Source organism: Arvicola amphibius, chromosome 5 (genome assembly GCF_903992535.2).
Source record: "Arvicola amphibius chromosome 5, mArvAmp1.2, whole genome shotgun sequence".
Taxonomy (NCBI): Eukaryota; Metazoa; Chordata; class Mammalia; order Rodentia; family Cricetidae; genus Arvicola; species Arvicola amphibius.
Window position 1 is genome coordinate 125,703,572 of NC_052051.1, and position 19,871 is coordinate 125,723,442.

The following is a 19,871-nucleotide window of genomic DNA, read 5'->3' on the forward strand; positions in this document are numbered from 1 at the left end:
ATGGTTCACTGTGTAGTCGTTTGCTGTAAAGCCCAGCAACCTAAGTTCAGAACCCATGCGGTGGAAGGAAAGGACTGATTTCATTCCAAATTGTCTTTTAACTTCCACACAATCGTCATTTATGTTATGTTGCTGTTGGACAATTAAAAATGGTGTATGGAAATATATTTTCTAAATACATAAAAGCTAGAAATTGAAAGAGAAGGAAAAATTAATAGATTCGACTATACAAATAAAACATTTCTTTTAGGAAATAAAAGTTTGAGGGGAAATAGGTGCAGTTTTGGGGTTAATGTGCTCTTTTAAAAATAAGATTGATTAGAAAAGAGTGGATCATATGTTAACAGAAGTGAGTTATGAAGATGTGAACAGTTGCAGTATGTGTAGCTAACTGACATTTTAAAAAATAATTTAAATTTATTTTATGTGCATTGGCATGAGGATGTCAGATCCCAGGGAACTGGAGTTACAGACAGTTGTGAGCAACCATGTGGGTGCTGGGAATTGAACCTGGGTCCTCTAGAAGAGCTGCCAGTGCTCTTAACTGCAAAACCTTCTCTCCAGCCCCACTAACAGATTTTAGGAGTTGAGTGACTTATTCATAAGTAAAAAATGTGAAATGGCTGGGCAATGGTGGCACACAAGGCAGAGACAGGTGGATCTCTGTGAGTTTGAGGCCAGCCTGGTCTACAAGAGCTAGTTCCAGGACAGGCTCCAAAGCTACAGAGAAACCTTGTCTAGAAAAAACAAAAAAGAAAAAAAGTGAAATGTCCTGAAAGAAGATTATGAATAATGTCAATTAATGGTGAGTATTCAAAGTAAAAAGTGTATTATGAACTGTTGACAGCAAATTAATACTTTCTTTCTAAAAATTTCTTTCATAGACATATATAACTTTGACTCAGTAGGCTTATTTTTTTCATATATTTTGTTAGCATTTTCAGGTTTCCATCATTCAACAACAAATGATGTAGGTCTGTATACTTAGACACATAAACACATCATATACATCTGGATGCAGAAATGTTCACATTTTTAAATAAGTAAATGCTGTTACAGTGTAAACTATAAATATCTTGTTTCTCACTAAATATGATCTTGTTTCCAACATGTCCTCCTCTTTCTCTTTTGAAGAAATTAGACAAGAGGGGATTAGAAAGAAAAGGTGTGAAAAATCTATGTACTGATACATTGACTGATGTATGTCTGAGGAAGAATGCTATAATAGTAATGAGACTATAGGTGGTTACATTTTCTTTTTTTCATCCATTAGTGTTTTGAATATATTTATTATATGTAAAAGTTGGGAGAGTATTTTACTATAAAAGAATTGTAACAAAAGTTCCCTTACAGGGTTGGGGGTAGAGCTCAATGATCTAATGCTTGGCTTGATCCTAGCACTGCACCTGAAAGAAGAAAAAAGCCTATTTGACATGCTTTGCCAATCAGTTTGACACAGTTAACAGTTAAGCATGAATTTAAATGAAGGAAAGGAAAGCAATAATAATGCTGGGGATTTCCAGTATATATGAGTGTTAGGAACAAAAGGCAATATGGGATAATAAGCCAAAATTTCTTTGAGAAGACAAGGCAAGTATGCATTAAGTAGGTAGGTGAATTTGGGTAACTGAGTTCATGGTTATTTAAATTCCTTTAACACATGTGAAACCTTTTATTAAGTAAATGTTATCCCAGATGAAGGCAAAATTTATTTTAAAACATTGTCATCTGAAAAATGTATATTGGAATATTAGAGATCCATGGCTCTGAAAGTTAGATATTCAGATTAAAAACAGAAATTATTCTCTCACCTCTAAAGGGAAATTGCTGTTACTTTGGTGTTAGATGTACAAAGTTTTTTACTTTTTATTTTTCCATTCAAAAATTTCCACTTATTCCTCTCCTCCCATTCCCTTCCTGCTCCCCCACTCACCCTCCTTCCTCCCCCTCCAGTCTTAAGAGAGGGCAGGGTACCCTGCCCTGTGGGAAGTCCAAGGCCCTCCCCCCTCCATCCAGGCCTAGGAAGGTGTGCATCCAAACAGACTAGGGTCCCAGAAAGCCAGTACATGCAGTAAAAACAAGTCCCAGTGCCATTATCAATGGCTTTTCAGTCAGCCCCCATTGTCAGCCACATTCAGAGAGTCTAGGAAGGTGTGCATCCAAACAGACTAGGGTCCCAGAAAGCCAGTACATGCAGTAGAAACAAGTCCCAGTGCCATTATCAATGGCTTCTCAGTCAGCCCCCATTGTCAGCCACATTCAGAGAGTCCGGTCTCATCACATGCTCGTTCAGTCCCAGTCCAGCTGGATTTGGTGAGCTCCCATTAGATCAGGCACACTGTCTCAGTGGGTGGACCAACCCCTCACGGTCCTGACTTCCTTGCTCTTCTTCTCCCTCCTTCTGCTCTTCAACTGGACCTCAGTTGGGAGCTCAGTCCAGTGCTCTGATATGGGTCTCTGTCTCTATCTCCATCCATTGCCGGACGAAGGTTCTATGGTGATATTCGAGATATTCATCAGTGTGACTATGGGACAAGGCCAGTTCAGGCCCCCTCTCCTCTGCTGCCCAAGGACCTAGCTGGGGACATTCCTATGGACACCTGGGATCCCCTCTAGTGCCAAGTCTCTTGCCAACCCTAAAATGGCTCCCTTAATTAAGATATCTTCTTCCCTGCTCCTATATCCGCCCTTCCTCCATCTCAACCCTCCCACTCCCTCAAACTCTCCCAATCCTTCCCTTCTCCCTTCTCTCTCCCCCTCTCTCCTTCCCTCCACCTTCCCTCCACCCTCACCCCCATGCTCCCAACTTTTGCCCGGAGATCCTGTCTGCTTCCAATTTCCAGGAGGATCTATATATGTTTTTCTTTGGGTTCACTTTATTTGGCTTCTCTAGGCTTGTGAACTATAGGCTCAATGTCCTTTGTTTATGGCTAGAGTCCACTAATGAGTGACTACATACCATATTCGTATTTTTGGGTCTGGGTTATCTCACTCAGGATAGTGTTTTCTATTCCTATCCATTTGCATGCAAAATTCAAGATGTCATTGTTTTTTACCTCTGAGTAGTAGTACTCTAATGTGTATATGTTCCACAATTTCTTTATCCATTCTTCCAATGAAGAACATCTAGGTTGTTTCTAGGTTCTGGCTATTACAAATAATGCTGCTATGAACATAGTTGAACAAATGCTTTTGTAGTATTTTTGGTCATCTCTTGTCCAAGAGTGGGATTGCTGGATCTGATGTACAAAGTTTTTAACAATTATTACTTTATGATTCTTTGGAAATAGTTGTTTTTTATTAGTTTTTTAAAACTTAATCTTCTCATCTACATTACATCATGACCTTGGATTTTCTTCCCTCCACTCCTCCTAGTCCCTTCTTAATCTCCCCTCTCCCTCAGACTCAGATCAACTCCTCTCTTTCCCCTAAAAAAACAAAAAGAAAGAAAAAGATAAAGCAGGCCTCCTGGGATATCTACATGATACAATAAGACTGGGCACAAGCACTCATACGATGTTGGACGTGGCTACCCAGTAGGACGAAAAGGGTTCCAAATGCAGGCAGGAGAATCAAACTTTTCCCCTCTCCCATTGGTTGGAGTCCTACAGGAATACCAAGCTACACAACTGTAAGGTATATTCAGAGTACCTAGCTTAGACCCATATAGGGTATGTGATTGTTGCTTCAGTTTCTGTCTCTATGAGCCTTGCTTAGTTGATGCTGTGGGCCATATTCTCATGGTGTCCCTCATCCTCTTTGGTGCTTGCTTCTTTTCCCTCTTCTTGTGGTGGGGGGGGGGAGGAAGGGGTGCAGGGGTGTTCCGCTGGCTCCTCTTAGTGTTTGCCAGTGTGTCCCTGTATCTGCTCCCATTGGTTGCTGGCTGACACTCCTCTGATGACAAATGGCTAGACACTGATTTAATAACAGAATATTATTAGGAATCATTGCATTGATTTTTTTTTCTTTTTCTTCTTTCTTTCCTTTTTTTTTTTTTTTTGCTAGACATGTCAAGTTCTATCCTGTGTCTCTGGGCTGTTCTGCTTCTGGTTCCTGGCCATCCAGGCAGTGTTGGACATGGGCTCCCTCTCATGGCATAGATCTGAAGTTGGACCAGTCATGAGTTGGCCACTGAAACAACTTCTGTGCCACCATTGCCCCAATCCTCTTGCAGGGTGAACACATTGTAGATTGAAGGTTTTGTGATTGAGTTGATATCCCAGTCCTGATGCTAGGAGGAACTGGTTATAGTAGAGATCCAGTTTGGATTCCATATCCCTCATTATTAGGAGACTTAACTAGGCTCACTCCTCCTAGATTCCATGGAGTTTCCACTGCTCTAGGTTTGGTTTTTGAGACGGCATTGACATACATCCATGGCTTGCCTGAAGTAGTCATGGTGTAGGCCAAGTTGGCCTCAAACTTGCAGTATTCTTAATTTTACCTTCTGAACACTGCAGTTACCTGCATTTACATGACTTAGAAATGTGTGTGTGTGTGTGTGTGTGTGTGTGTGTGTGTGTGTTTTAAAGTTTCTCTCGGTACTTTTTTTTTTTTGGAATATACTTAAAAGTTAGGGGCCTGGAGAAGGTCCATGGTGAAGCATGTACTTAGCATATGCAGACCCTTGAGTTCAATCTCTAACAAACAAAACAAAACGAAAATGAAAAAAACCAAATCAATAAATAAACAAAAGTTTCTCAACAACAACAGCACCAAAGAACTTGAGTCAACCTTTAGAGTCAGACATAGTACTCTGTAGTTCTAACTATGTGTTGTAGAGGCAGGAGGACTACTTAACCTGGTGTTAAGACCTAGCATGAACCACATTGCAAAACATTATCTTATAAGTAGAAAAAAGTGAGTGTGAAATAATTACCAAAAAAATCCTGTAAGAATATGAAACTGTTGGAGTTGAATTTGAAGAGTGCTAATTATTTTGAACCTAGTTTCCTTGCCGATTATCCCTTTTCTGTTTAATTTACAGAACTGCTTCCCAAGTTTATTTAATGAAATTTTCACCAGATGGAGAATTTTTTGCCACTGCTGGAAAGGTAAATTTTGAAAATACTGTTGCCAAATTGTGTATCTGTACTACATTATATTTTAAGACTATGTGTACACCTGCCCTTGTGTGTGGTACTTGTGCAGGCATGTACACACAGAATAAAGGTCAGTAGTATCTTTCTTGATCAGTGTTCACCTTATTATTTACTGAACCTGAATCTCAGTGTGGGCTAAATTTACTGGTCAGAACCCTCCATGGTCTTCTGTCCCTTCCCTTTACTGGCAAGCACTGTGGCACCTGACTTTTTTTATACGGGTTCTGGAGGCTCAAACTCAGATCCTCCTGCTTATGGGGCACACTCTAGCCATTGAACTGTCTCCAGCCTCCTCTACTTTATTTTTTTTTTAAATATTTATTTTGTATACAATATTCTGTCTGTGTGTATGCCTGCAGGCCAGAAGAGGGTATTACAGATGGTTGTGAGCCACCATGTTGTTGCTGGGAATTGAACTCAGGACCTTTGGAAGAGCAGGCAATGCTCTTAACCGCTGAGCCATCTCTCCAGACCCCTCTACTTTATTTTTGAACTTACAAACATTAACTGACTTTTTCTTTTTAGTATTATACCCTTACTTATTTTTGGCTTAAGGGAGAAATAGCCCTTAATTTCATTTTTCCTGAAAAGTATACAAGGTTATGTGGTCTTTGGATCTTTTTGTTCTCCTTAGGATGACTGTCTTCTGAAGGTATGGTATAATGTAGAAAACTGGCGGCCAGCTGTTACCTCTCCAGATAAAAATTCAGAAAAACAATCCCAAGGAGAAATTGACTTTTCTTTTGTGTATCTGGCCCATCCACGAGCTGTAAATGGATTTTCCTGGCGTAAAACAAGCAAATATATGCCAAGGTCAGTTGATTGGTTGTAATGTCACTGTGTGTTAAGAGAACATAACCAATTTGACTGGTTTTCTTACGTGAAGCCTTTGAAGATCAGGGTAATAGTCGATTGTTCCAGGCTACATATGTCTGGTAAAGTATGGTTCTTGGTTACTATAGGAACCTCAGATCAAGATAATTTATTTCCATATCAGATGTCTTTGTCACAGAGTTCTACATGTTTTTATTTTCTTTATATTTTCTATCCTATTGTATTTCCTTATACAGATTGCTGTTTGTGTAGACTTCTTTTGACAGTTATTATCTTCATTTTTTATTTTCTGTTGTATATTCTGACATTCTTTTTTAAAACAAGCAAACAAATTATCCTTTATTGAAAAGACAACTTTGAGAAAGATAGAGGTAATTCTTTATATTATCATGCTCTGAGTTAGATATTCTTCTAACCCATACAAGCTCAGAAATGTGTGCCTGTTAGTACATTTCTTTTCTGTGGTCCTTGAAAAACTTAGTATCACACATAGAATGTTTATGGTAAGTTACATAGATCTAGTAAGTACATCTAGAAATCCATCTTGTACTGCATGGCAGTGCTAGTTTGGTTATCCTACTCTTAACCTTTGTAGTGCTGTTGAGTTTTAGCATCTGAGATGTCAAGTAGAATTGTAATGTTGTACCCAAGTCATTTCTTGACTTTTTTTTGCTCTTTTGGACCAACAGGCTATACTTAGATTTTTGAACTACAGTATAGTAGGTACTGTCCTTATTCTAGTCCTCTAGTCAAAGTTCAAGTATAGAAGAGAAACTCTAGGAAAAGTAGTAATTCTGTTCTTAATTTGTAGATTCTTCAAGCTAAGAGAATGGTCTAAGTAATCAGTTTTGTCAGCTGAAAAAAACCTTGCCTCTGATTCACTTATGTTCCTAGTACTCTGTTGTCTACATACATAAAGATGTGTTTTGAATAAAATGATCTAATTGTGTATGTTAACTCTTATTTTGAAAGTTGTGAGTAACTCCAGCTTGGTCATCACAAATTTGTCTTTTAAATCATCTGAAGAGTACTGTTTTACAGAAACTAATTTATTCTGATACATAATAAATGAAAATTATCATCTGTTGATGCCACAACCATCAAAATACTAAACAGGCTTATGAATCACTGAATTTTTTAAGGACTAACTTAGCTTACTTAAGTTTTGACAGAGTCATCATAGTGAAGGCTGAAGCAGACTTTTAGGGGCACCTGCAAATAACAATGAAGCATTTTTAGTTACTCTCCCATCTCTGCCTTTGGACCATTTTATTATGTTATGGTCTCTCTCTTTTTCCCTTTTTAATGTGGCAGAGTTGAACACAAAGAGACCGTTGGATTGAGAAAGAACAGTAGACGTGTTTGCGTAGTGAACGTATACTTCACTATTTAAAAAGTGATGACTATAGGGCAGGTTGGGAGGTTTGGTGATACCCTGCAGGAACCTCCAAAAGTTGGCTGGAGATAACAGGTTGCAGAACCATCTTAGCTTCTGATTTCATCAGTATAAGTCGGATGTTGAAGAGCTTTCTGTGAGGTTAGGTTAGACATTGTTTGTTGCTGATTTTATATGATGTGTCAGCTTTGTATCAGTATGATAGACCAGTGGTTCTCAGCCTATGGGTCAGGGTTGAATGGCCCTTTTACAGAGGTCACCTAGGACCGTAGGAAAACACAGATTTTTTACATTATAATTTACATTATATTTATATTATGATTCAGAATAGTAGCAAAATTGTAGTAGTGATGTAGCAATGAAAATAATTTTATGGTTGGTGGTTAGCACAACATGAGGAACTGTATTAAAGGGTTTCAGCATTAGGAATTTGAGAGCCACTGTGATAGGCCATCAAGGATATAATAAATGTTGTAAAAGAAATGAGGAAGGAGAGCTCCAGTCAATTTCATGAGGTACTCAAATGACACTGCAACTAAGAAGGAAGCAAGGGAGACCCTGCCAAAGAAATGCAGTCTTTCTATATCATATATATGTTTGTATATGTGTATATGTGTACACACACTTACCTTAACCCCAGTCCTAACCAGTTGTTTATATTGACTAGATATCTTGAGGAGTCAGTTGAAGCTGTACACACACTAAGATCCATTACTCTCACCTGTTTTTGATTTGTGTGACCTTTCTGACTTGTTTTGTTTCTCTTAAGTTCTTTCACTTCATCTGATTGCCATCTAGTTCACCCTAAAGTTACTACTTTCTACTCTTCCTTTGTAGATGTTTCTACTCTGCTAGTTACTCATTGACAATATGAACCTTGAACTTTTGGTATTGTCTCTTGAACTTTTGACTTTTGTTATTGTCTTTTGATTTATTTTCTTCTTGATATATTTGCTTATATTTTAGTTTCAGTGCTATGGTTTATATATATGAACACATAAGTTAGAGTATTTAAGTACAGGCAAGGGATAGAAGAAAGGAAATGGAAAGGAATAGATGTGTTTTGGTGATGAGGTATGAGAAGCAAGAAGTTCAGGAAGAAATAAAGAGGGAGGTAAGGGGTAAGACAGGGAAGAAGAAAAGAAAATGTAGCCTAGTGAGGCTGAGAATGATGTCAGAGGAAAGAGAAAGGGAAGAGTGGAGAAGTCATGAAAAGAATAGACAAAGAAGGTGGGTGAGAGTGTCTGACAGGGAGAAAGGAGATAAAATGGAATAGGAAGTTCAGGTTGACAAGGTAATCATGGCAAACATGGTTTTTGCTGCATTTTTCTTTTGTGATACTTGCTTTTAATCATATAGAGATGGATGATAAGGTGATTGCTGTACAATATTTGATTTTGCTCCCCTTAGCTTTTTTCCCTTTTGTTCTTGGTTTGCTGCCCACTCTCGGCCCTCTTTTACTTTCATTTGCTAAACTATCTGATAGAAGATTTCTTTGTGATAATGGCTATATATGCTTTTATTTTGAGAATGCCATAAGAGAAAATAACCAAAAGTTCAGAATTACTAAGGATGGATTTGGTTTGTTCAAGTCTGTCGTGAATTTTCTTGAGCATCACTGCTTTGGACCTAGGCAGGCAGGAAGAGGATAAGGATACTGTATGGTTGGTTACATCAGCTTCTTAATGACTTTGTGCTTTGCAGAAAGTAAAACTTGAGCATTATGAAATAGTTAAAAAATAATGGTCATTCACTGAATAAATAGGAAAAGTTTTGGGATTTGTTGTTGTTGTTTTATTTTGTTTTTTTGAGACAAGGTTTCTATGTGGAACTTGCCTTGGAACTCAATCTGTAGACCAGGCAGGTCTTGAGCTCTCAGATCCTCCTGCCTCTGCCTCCTGAGTACTGGGATTAAAGGTGTACGCCACCATTGCCTGACTCTTTTTTTTTTTGAGATTTTATACATATGGATGTTTTACATGTACCTGTCTGTACAGTGCTCTTGGAGGCTAGAAGAGGGTGTTGGATTCCCTGGAACTGGAGTTAACTGGACTTAATTAGTGCTGGGAATCAAACCCTGGTTCCCTAGAGGAGCAGCCAGCTAACTTTTGAGCATATCTCTGGCTTTTACTGATCTTGGTTATGTGTTTAATTATGCATAGAAACACTACGGAATGTTTATGATACATTGTTATGTAATCAGTATTGTCTCTAAAATATTTTTATTCCTCAGGGCTTCTGTATGTAATGTACTGTTGACTTGCTGTAAAGATAATGTATGTCGTCTTTGGGTAGAAACATTTTTACCAAATGACTGCTTGCTATATGGCGGTGATTGTAACCACTGGTGTGAACCAATTAATTTAACAAATAACTTCAAGAGAAATGCTTCCAGTAAAGACCGAGTTCAAAGTGCTCTAGAAGTAAGTGTTTTTATTATTTTATATGTTTCTACAGATTTTAAAATCTTTAATATTTTTTCTTTTTTCTTTTGGTTATACAGTAATATAAGAAGTAGTATACCTTAGAAAATCAATTGTCAGCAATGTTCCTTTTATCTTATTAGGAAAATATACTTGTTTTTTGTTTTTTTGTTTGGTTTTGTTTTGTTTTTTGAGATAAGGTTTCTCTGTGTAACAGTCCTAGCTGTCCTGTAACTAGCTCTTGTAAACAAGACTGGCCTGGAACTCACAGAGATCCACCTGCCTCTGCCTCCTGAGTGCTGAGATTAAAGGCATGCACCACCACTGCCTGGCCTCTTAAATATTTTTTATAACGCATAAGTGGTCTTTAATTATGTGATTAATCTTAGTTTAACTATACCAAAATGATGGTAACAGTTGACTTAGCAAATGTAAAGTCTGATTATGCAAAGATTTGATTATAAAATTTATTTTCTTATAGCGTTCTTGGTAGATTTGTTTACTGTATCCTGCTGTAGCCTTTGTTATTTTCAGACCCACCAGAGCACGAATGTTCATTTTTACAAGCATTGACAGTAAGAGTCAATGTTTGATGTTTGGGCTAATTGAATATAGAACAAATTTTGCTCTTTGGAAATGAAGTTTTACACTGTAGTTCCAGGATGCTATCAGTCTCATGCCAGTCATCCTGTCAAAGTGTTCTGGGATTATAGTGTGAGTCCATTTCTGATTGAAAATGGAATAAAAATACTGACTCTTAGTGTTTTTTTTCTTTCCTTTTCATTTCCTTTCTTTTTTCCCTCCTCCCCCAAATGTTTTCTCTGTGTAGCTCTGGCTGTCTTGAAACTCCCTCTGTAGACAAGACTGACTTGGAACTCAAGAGATCGTCCTGCCTCTGTCTCCTAAATTCTGGAATTAAAGGTGTGCATTAACACACATAGCTTTTTATTGCCCCCCTCCCCCCCCCCGGTTTCTCTCTATCTTTGGAGCCTATCCAGGAACTTGTATATCAGGCTGGTCTCGAACTCACAGCAATTTGCCTGCCTCTACATCCCCAGTGCTGGGATTGAAGGCATGCGCCGCCACCACCTGGCACTGTTTTCTTAATATTAAAGCATAAAGTGTCTAGAAAATGTTTTTTTTTAATTTGTATGGGTATTGGACATGTCTTAGTTAAGGTTTCTATTGCTATGAAGTAACACCATGATCATGGTAACTCATATAAAGGAAAACATTTAGTTGGGATGGCTTACTGTTTTGAGGGGTTTAGTTCATTATTGTGGTGGGACATGACTGTGTATAGGCAGGCATTGTGCTGAAGAAGGAACTGAGAGTCCCACATCTTGATCCTTACATAGGCCCCAGTAAGCTTATGGAGGCTATTTACATTTAAACTACCACAGAGCAACTTTTTTTTTCTTTTGATATTTTGAGACTGGGTCTCCATACGTAGCTTTGGCTGTCTTGGAACTCACTGTTTAGACCAGGATAGACTCAAAGCCTCAGAGATCCGCCTGCCTCCTCCTCAAGAGTACTGAGATTAAAAGTATGCACCATGATGCCCAGCTGATCAACTATTTTTTAATGGTTCAGAATCTAATTAAACTGTATTCTATATTAGACAACAGAATGGCTTTGTGTAATAATTACATAATAAAGTAATTTAGTCTTTATAAAAACTAGGAATCTTTGCTCTACTTTGCATCTTACTAGCTAGATAGCCTTAGGTTCTTCGTGAACTATTTTATGTTATAAAATACTAAAATAGCAGTGTTTAAGCTGGATACCACATAAGATCAGATACAAATTGGATAACCTGGTACATGATGGCGATAGCATTCACTAGAGTAAGTTCTGGAGAAATCTGTAAACAGACAACATCTTGGTTGTGTTTTGTTTTACTTTTGGAGACACGGTCTCGCTCTATAGCATTGACAGGCTCACTTTAGACCAGGCTAGCCTAGAACTCAGTGAGAGGTCTTCCTGCTTCTCTCCTAGGTGTTGAGATTCAGGTGTCTACCATTATGCCCACCCTATTAGTTTTTGTAGTGTTTTGTTAATTGGCTGGTTGGTTTTATTTTTTTACTTTTAAGTTCTGGAAGTTGATTTTAGATGTTGAAAAACAAATGTGAAAAGAGTAGGTCAGATACATATTCTTCAGGATTCAACTTTGTGTGCAAAGAGGTGTTTTTTACATATGAATTTACATAAAATATATGCCATTCTGACAGTCATAATGTGACAGTCATTTTACTTTGTTTTGATTTATACAGGTAAATCTGAGACCTTTCCGTAGAGGTCGGAGGAGATCACTTGCTCTTGTAGCACATACTGGCTATCTGCCTCATCAGCAGGATCCTCACCATGTCCACAGGAACACACCTCTGCATCCTAATGCACTTTGTCACTTTCATATTGCAGCCAGTATCAATCCAGCCACAGGTAATTGACTCTGTAGTGAAATATGTATTATTAGACTAGCAAAGCCACATAATCTCAGTCTACCTATGAATTTGGAAATTTAAGTATTTACCACATGAGTAAATATTTTCTGTGAATATGAAAATCAGGAGCCACAGCTGACGGACTTAAAGTAGTATGTCAAAATATTTCTTTAATAAAATGAAAGGTAATATTTGCACATAATTAATATCACCTTTATAGAAAGAGGAAAGCAAATGACTTTTTACTTTAGTTCATTTCCCTAGAGTGAAACTACGGTTGGTTTTTTTTATATCTTACAAAATATAGTCCCTTCTCCCTTTCCCCTGTCTTTTTAGATACAGTCTCATCATATAACCAAGGATAACCTTGATGGTATAGAATATTCTTTTTTTTTAATTGATATTTATTGAGCTCTACATTTTTCTCTGCTCCCTTCCCTGCCTCCTCCCTCCTCCCTTCAGTCTTCCCCCAAGGTTCCCATGTTCCAAATTTACTCAGGAGATCTTGTCTTTTTCTACTTTTTACTTCCCATGTAGATTAGATCTATGTAAGTCTTTCTTAGTGTTCTCATTGTTGTCTAAGTTTTCTGAGATTGTGGTTTATAGGCTGGCTTTCTTCACTTTATCTTTAAAAACCACCTATGAGTGAGTACATGTGATAATTGTCTTTCTGTGTCTGTGTTACCTCACTCAAAATAATGTTTTCTAGCTCCATCCATTTTCCTGCAAAATTCAAGCTGTCTTTATTTTTTTTTTATGCTGTGTAGTACTCCATTGTGTAAATGTACCACATTTTCCTTATCCATTCTTCAGTCCAGGGGCATTTAGGTCGTTTGCAGGTTTTGGCTATGACAAACAAAGCTGCTGTGAACATAGTTAAGCACATGTCCTTGACGCACAATTGAGCATCCTTTGGATATATACCCAAAAGTGGTATTACTGGGTCTTGAGGAAGGTCGTTTCCTAATTTTCTGAGAAATCGCCACACTATAACATCCAAAGGGGTTGTACCAGCTTGCATTCCCACCAGCAATGCAGATGTGCTCCCTTTTCCCTGCAGCCTCTCCAGCATAAGTTGTCATCAGTGTTTTTGATCTTGGTCATTCTTTCAGGTGTAAGATGGAATCTCAGAGTTGTTCTGGTTTGTATTTTTCTGATGACTAAGGATGTTGAACATTTCTTTAAGTGTCTTTCAGCCATTTTAGATTCCTCTGTTTAGATCTGTTCTCCATTTTTTTATTGGATTATGTATTCTTTTGGTATCCAATTTCTTGAGTTCTTTGTATATTTTGGAGATCAGACTATAGAATATTCTTAAGCATCAATTAAACATAACCAATTTCCATGGAGCTGGAAATGAGCAGTATTGTACTTTTCAAGAAAATTTAGCAATCACATTATTAGTTATTACTCAAATAGAACTTTTTCCACCAGAATGAGCTCTGCTAAGTCAAAGCATAGAGATACTTTTCGTAGGATTAAAAATTACTTTTGATCATGGCATTTATTTGGTTGACAGTACTCCTAGTTGTAAAAGTATCCATGAGTCAAGAAAATATCAGTGTCAGTATATTTATCTTCATTAAAATGTTACTTCAGTTTTGGAATGACCACCTTTATTAAATACGTTTATTGAGTGCTTATAAATACAGTTACCTATAAGGTCAGTGACATAATTTTGAAGGCCCCTGTTGAGTAAAGAACAGTATTAGATACTCAATGATATGAATGAGGCCCTTGGTTTGATTGCATTACCTCAAAAAATGAAATAAATTAAAAAATCAGCAATATTAGAAGAATTAAAGAAAACTTGATTTCTCACATTAATGAAAAAAAGCCTAGGAAATTATTGATATAAAAACTCTCAGTTCAAGTATGACATCTCTTTGACATGCTTTCAATAAAAACAGTTAAAACTTTCTTTAGATTGTAAATCACCAAGAAAAACTGTAGTGGCATTTCAATTGTATTTTAATAAATAAAGACTGCCTGAAGATCTGAGAGTGAAACAGTCCCACTGGTCAGCCTTACAGACCAGGTGATGGTAACATACACCTTTAATTGCAGTAGCCACATTGACACACCTTTCATCCCACTATGGAAATTGTGTGGTGCATGCCTTTAATTCCAGTGGTACGTGTCTTTAATTCCAGCACTAGAGAGAAATACAAGATGGTGGGGGGGGCGGGGAGACAGCTCTCCGACACAGTTTCCTTCTGGAATTCCAGGAGTCAGGATGGCCATTTCAGACTGAGGTTGAAGTAAGAGCCAGTGGCTGGCTGTTTTACTTTTGGGATCTTCAGGCTGAACCCCAGTTTCTGACCCTGAGTTTTTATTAATCATGCTTCATTTGATGCCCAAAGTTTTGGGGTACAAATTAACGTGGATCTTGACTCTATGCCTACCAGGACCAGCTCAGAAAGTCCGCAATCAAAGGTCTGCCTGCCTGCTTGACTTGATTTCACCTCCTAAGTGGTTTTACCCAATTTGTATTCACTTCCCTCTACCCCCTCTGCTTTCCCTGCCACATGGGAACTTGCTCAGCTTCTGGTTTGTGTTCCCAGATAAAAATTTACTGAAATTTCCTAATAAATTTCAATAAATTTGAAAGTTATGACGGCAGACTATATCACCACCCAGAAATTTAATAACTTTTTGCTTATATTGTAGATGATATTTTGCAAGCCTTATGGTTTTTTTTAATGTGTCTGTATTTCTAATATTGGGACTTAGCTTCGTTTTTGGTATTATATCTTCATAAAAGTGGTTTGATAACAGAGCTAAGACTGAGGCATGTTTAGAAATGATACAGTCTTTATGGACTAATAATGAACAGCTGCTGACAGGGTTTATAACATTGAAAATCAAAAGTTAGCTGAAAAAATTAATACCATTGAAAAGGATAACATTAATTTGACAGAAAATTCAGTCCATGTCAAAGGATGCTGAAAATTTATCTGAAAGAATTCATACTGTTGAATTCGACAATCAAAATCAGTTAAAAAGTTATATAGCTTAGCAGATAGAATATCTCTCTAGGAAGGCACTCTGCAAGCCATCCAAATAATAACCAAGGATGAGAAGTTATCATTAATGGAAAAAATTCATACCTTGGAATCATACATGCAGATTGAGAACCAGAGGTTATTTGAGTTGATGATTTTTTTTAAAAAAAATTCACAAGTTAAGATATTCAGTCTTTACAAAAGACAGTGGTAAAAATACTTGAAACGAGTGAGGAAATTATGGGAACTGATGAGCATGGGCTGGAGGTACAAAGATAGGATTTAGCCTCACCAGTATGTGTCAGAAACTGAATATTCTAGCAACCTACCCTGTAATCTCTGACAAACCATCCATTACTAAATAAATACCCCAAAGGATTCAAAGAATATAAATGGCAACCTATGGTATGAATGATCTAAAGGAAATTAAGCAAGCAGTGGTATTTTGTGATTTGCATTCACTATTTGTTTGGGAGATGGTGAAACTTATTGCTTCAAGCAATAAGGCTACATGACTGGCTTCAATCAGTTTCAGTGGTCCTGGAAGACGGGTCACAACTACTTTGGAAATGCTATTGGAGAAAAGAAGCAGAAGTTTTAGAACAACAGGGAAGAATAAAAGGATTTGAGGCTTCAAGATCAAATTCTTGGCAAGGACACTTATGCTGATTCACAGAAATATGATCTTTATGATGACCACATCTTGTCCCTATGCCACACAGCAGCTTTAAAGGCTTGAGACAGGATTCAAGAATCAGGAAATAGAGATGAACCATATACTAGGGTTAAACAAGGCCAAAGAGAACCTTTTAGTGATTTCTTTTTTTTTACAAGCATTTAACTAAGGCTGTACAAATAGGAGTAACAGACCCAGAAGCTAGACAAGTACTTATTGAATTTCTGAATTTTGAAAATGCAAACTTAGAATGCAAAAGGATACTTGGACCTTTAAAGGTTAGATCAGCACCAATGGATGAATGGATCCTGCACACAATGAATGTTGAGATATTTGATAATTATGAGGCTTGGGTCGGAGAAGCAACTTCCACAGGTATGAGGAGACATTAAAATACCAAATGTTTTAATTGTGGTAGAATAGGACATCTGAGTAGGGATTGAGACAAGGCATTCCTAGGAATGATGTCTCTTCAAGAAATATAAAAATAGACGGTCTCAACTTCTGGTTTATGTAGATGTGGCAAAGGTTGAAATTGGACCAATGAATGTTGATTGACAAAAGACAAGGCAGCCTGGTACAATTGGGAAATTCCTTGCAGGGGGCTTTTGGAGGCCCCCGGGTCAAATGTGATCCAGTCATTCCCTGTCACTATGGAGGACATGTTTCACCAGGAAAATCGAAAAATTCAGTGCCTGCTTTAAAAAAAACCATACTGTTCTGGTTAGTGGATTAAAAGTGGAAGATGAATCAAAAATTTCAATAAGAAACAGGACACACATTTTTTGGCAGACTTATATAAATGATCAATGACCAAAGTTAAGAGTGCGAATAAGTAGCATTGTAATTGAGGGATTACTGAACATGGGTGCAGATGTGACTATTATTACTCCAGAATCTTGGCATCCAAATTGGCCTTTTCAAGAGGTAGATGTTCAATTCCTGGAAATTGGAACCCTGTCTCAAGTGAAACAAAGCACGAGATGGGTTGAAAGCATAGGGCCAGAATGACAGAGAGGAAGGCTGAGGCCATGTGGCTAATAACGCAGTGAATTTATAGGGTCATGGTCATGACCTGCTGCAGCAATGGAATACCAAGATTAACATGCCTGCAGTCACAGAAATGCATGTTTCTGGGAAGGATATTATAAGGTACTATTTAAAAAGGTCACCAGCCATTCAGGCTGTACAAGAACACAAAACAACTAGCAAACCTTTAGAGGTACCAAAGGCCCTACCCTTGAAATGGTTAACTGAGGAACCAATATGAGTTAACCAATTGTCTTTAACAGAAGAGAAACTGCAGGCTTTAGAACAGCTGGTACAGGAGCAACTTGATGCTCACCATATTGAAGAATCAACCAGCCCTTGGAATTCTCCTGTATTTGTTGTTGAAAAGAAATCTGGTAAATGGAGAATAGTGACAGATCTAAGAGCTGTCAACAAGGTAATTCAACCTATGGGCTCTCTTCAGTCTGGAATTCTTTTGCCTTCCTTATTACCTAAAGGATGGCCTCTTACAGTTATTGATTTAAAATATTTTATTTTTTTTACTATATCCTTACAAGGAAAGGATAGAGAAAAATTTGTTTTCATAGTTCCTACTTTAAATATTTCTCAGTCTGCTAGGAGAGATCAATGAACTGACCTCCCACAGGGAATGCTTAATAGCCCCACCCTGTGCCAATACTTTGTAATTCAGGCATTGTAAATAATATGTAAACAGTTTCCCAAATCTATAATATACCATTACATGGATGACATTTTGCTATCAGATTCAAATCTAGATACTTTAGAAAGAATGTATGAAAAAGTAAAATTTTTTGACTAAATGGGGATTACAAATTGTTTTTGAAAAAATACAAAGGGGAGATTCTGTCAATTTTCTAGGTTATAACAGGTTTATAGAAAATTATAATATAAAAGGCACAAATTAGGAGAGACTGATTGTTAACTCTAATGGCTTTCAGCAATTATCTGGAAACATTTCTAGTCTAGAATGCGCTGGTAGCATAATACCTGACCTAATAATTCATTTAAACAAAACTTTAAATGGTGAATTGACAGCTGAAGCTGAGAAATAATTAACTGTGGTTGAAGAGAGATCACAGGAGGCACATGTGGATTGGGAGGATCCAAATCTTAATTGTATTCTAGTCATATTGCCTTCCAGAATTTCTCCAACAGGAATTTTAATGCAGAGGGCAGATACTATCTTAGAATGGATCTTTTACTTCCTAAACAGAGTAAAAAAATTACAAACTTAAATGGAAAAGGTCTCAGAATTAATTATAAAAGAAAAATTGAGACTTTGTCAACTAGTAGGAATAGACCCAGCAGAGCTTATATTGCCTTTTAATACTGATGAAATTAAATTATGGGAAGACAGTGAACCCTGGCAAAGCGTTTGTGCTAATTTTTTAGGAGAGATTAATAGCAATTTTCCCAGAAGCAATAGAATTAACTTTATAATGAAAACTACTTGTATTCTTATCTGCATTGAGCGTGACACACCAACAGCTGAAGCGTATACATTCTATACTTTTTTTTCTTGTTCCTTCCCCCTTCCCCCAGAAAGGGTTTTCTGAGAAGCTTTGGTGCCTATCTTTGAACTCACTCTGTATTTCAGGTTGGCCTTGAATTCACAGAGATCCACCTGTCTATGCCTCCTGAGTGCTGGGATTAAAGGCATGTACCACCACCACCTGGCTCGTTCTATACTTTTTAAAAACAACTATTAGTTTTAAATGTTTTACTTTTGTATATTGTATACATATTTTGTATATTGATACATACTTGAGATTAATTTTGTTAAAATATATTGCATATACATTTCTAATCTTTTTCAAGCTCATTTAACAATGTTCAGCTCATTTAACAATGTAATTAAATTTCTAGTCCTTGAAAATTATTATTATCAACTGTTTAGGATAATAAGATATAGTTAGTAGTTAATCACCTAGTATAATTGATCTTGTAATAACATTAGGTATGTTTTCAAGGTCAGACAAAGATGTAATTTATATAGATATGTCATCTTCAAACACTTCAGAGATCTGTAGGATATGGCATTTAAGATGTTTTAATAACCTAGGTTTTTCTTTTTTATGACAATGAGTCATTTGCTCTTGGCAGCACCAGTATAGTTCAGAGAAGATAATGGACATCGATAAAACTCCACATGGAGTTTACTTTCTTTGTGGCAAAAGTAAACCACTGGGCAAGAAAATGCCCCTACCTCAACTATTGACTTTATGCTGTCTTAATTAGATAAGCAGGACACAAAATATCCTGCTTCATAGTCTATCGAATATGCTAGAATTGTAGGCCAAAGATGGATGCCTCAACGTTGCAGAGGAGCTTTGGATGGCCATTCAAGCAGTCAGCTATTTCTGTCATTACTCACAATTTTTGGAAGTCGATTGCTTTCATTTCCTGTTTACTTATTTAGTATTATTTTCTTCTTTGGTCTCTGAGGGAGTTGAAGATTAGATAGCTATAGTTAGAGTTTACCAGATACAGAAAACAAGTTATGATAAATAAATTAGGTATAAGACTTTGGACTCACCAAGAGAAGACAGATATGAAATGTTTCCCCTGAATTTGTCAAATGCAAGTGTACTAGACATTGTTCATGTATTTATTGACTGTATATATTATATAGTCATAGTACTTATTGTATATAGTTTTCTTATATTATTTATAGCTTTCTTTTTTGTTTTTTTTTTTAGACAAAAAGGGGAAATTAGTGGCATTTCAATTGTATTTTAATAAGTAAAGTCTGCCTGAAGATGTGAATGTAAAACAGTCCCACTGGTCAGATGATACACCTTTAATCCTAGTAGCCACACTAGTTGCCATGGAATACAGGTGGTGTATACCTTTAATCCTAGTGTTGCACATTTTAAAACCAGCCCTAGAGAGAATAAAAAACGGGGAGGGGGTGCGGTGTGGGGGGGGCAACTCTCAGATGCAGTCTCTTTCAGAGATT

The 19,871-nt window shown here is 37.1% G+C and overlaps 1 protein-coding gene across 4 annotated transcripts in view; it reads left to right on the top strand.

Annotated features, from left to right (window-relative positions):
* Dmxl1 (Dmx like 1) overlaps positions 1–19,871 on the top strand; it is a 144,227-nt gene that overhangs the window by 19,883 nt on the left and 104,473 nt on the right. For all 4 annotated transcript variants that reach the window (XM_038331848.1, XM_038331845.2, XM_038331847.2 and 1 more), the window contains exons 6-9: positions 4,988–5,054; positions 5,737–5,915; positions 9,566–9,755; positions 12,029–12,197. In XM_038331848.1, the coding sequence (XP_038187776.1) occupies positions 4,988–5,054; positions 5,737–5,915; positions 9,566–9,755; positions 12,029–12,197 (605 nt within the window). The remainder of the gene's footprint in view (positions 1–4,987; positions 5,055–5,736; positions 5,916–9,565; positions 9,756–12,028; positions 12,198–19,871) is intronic.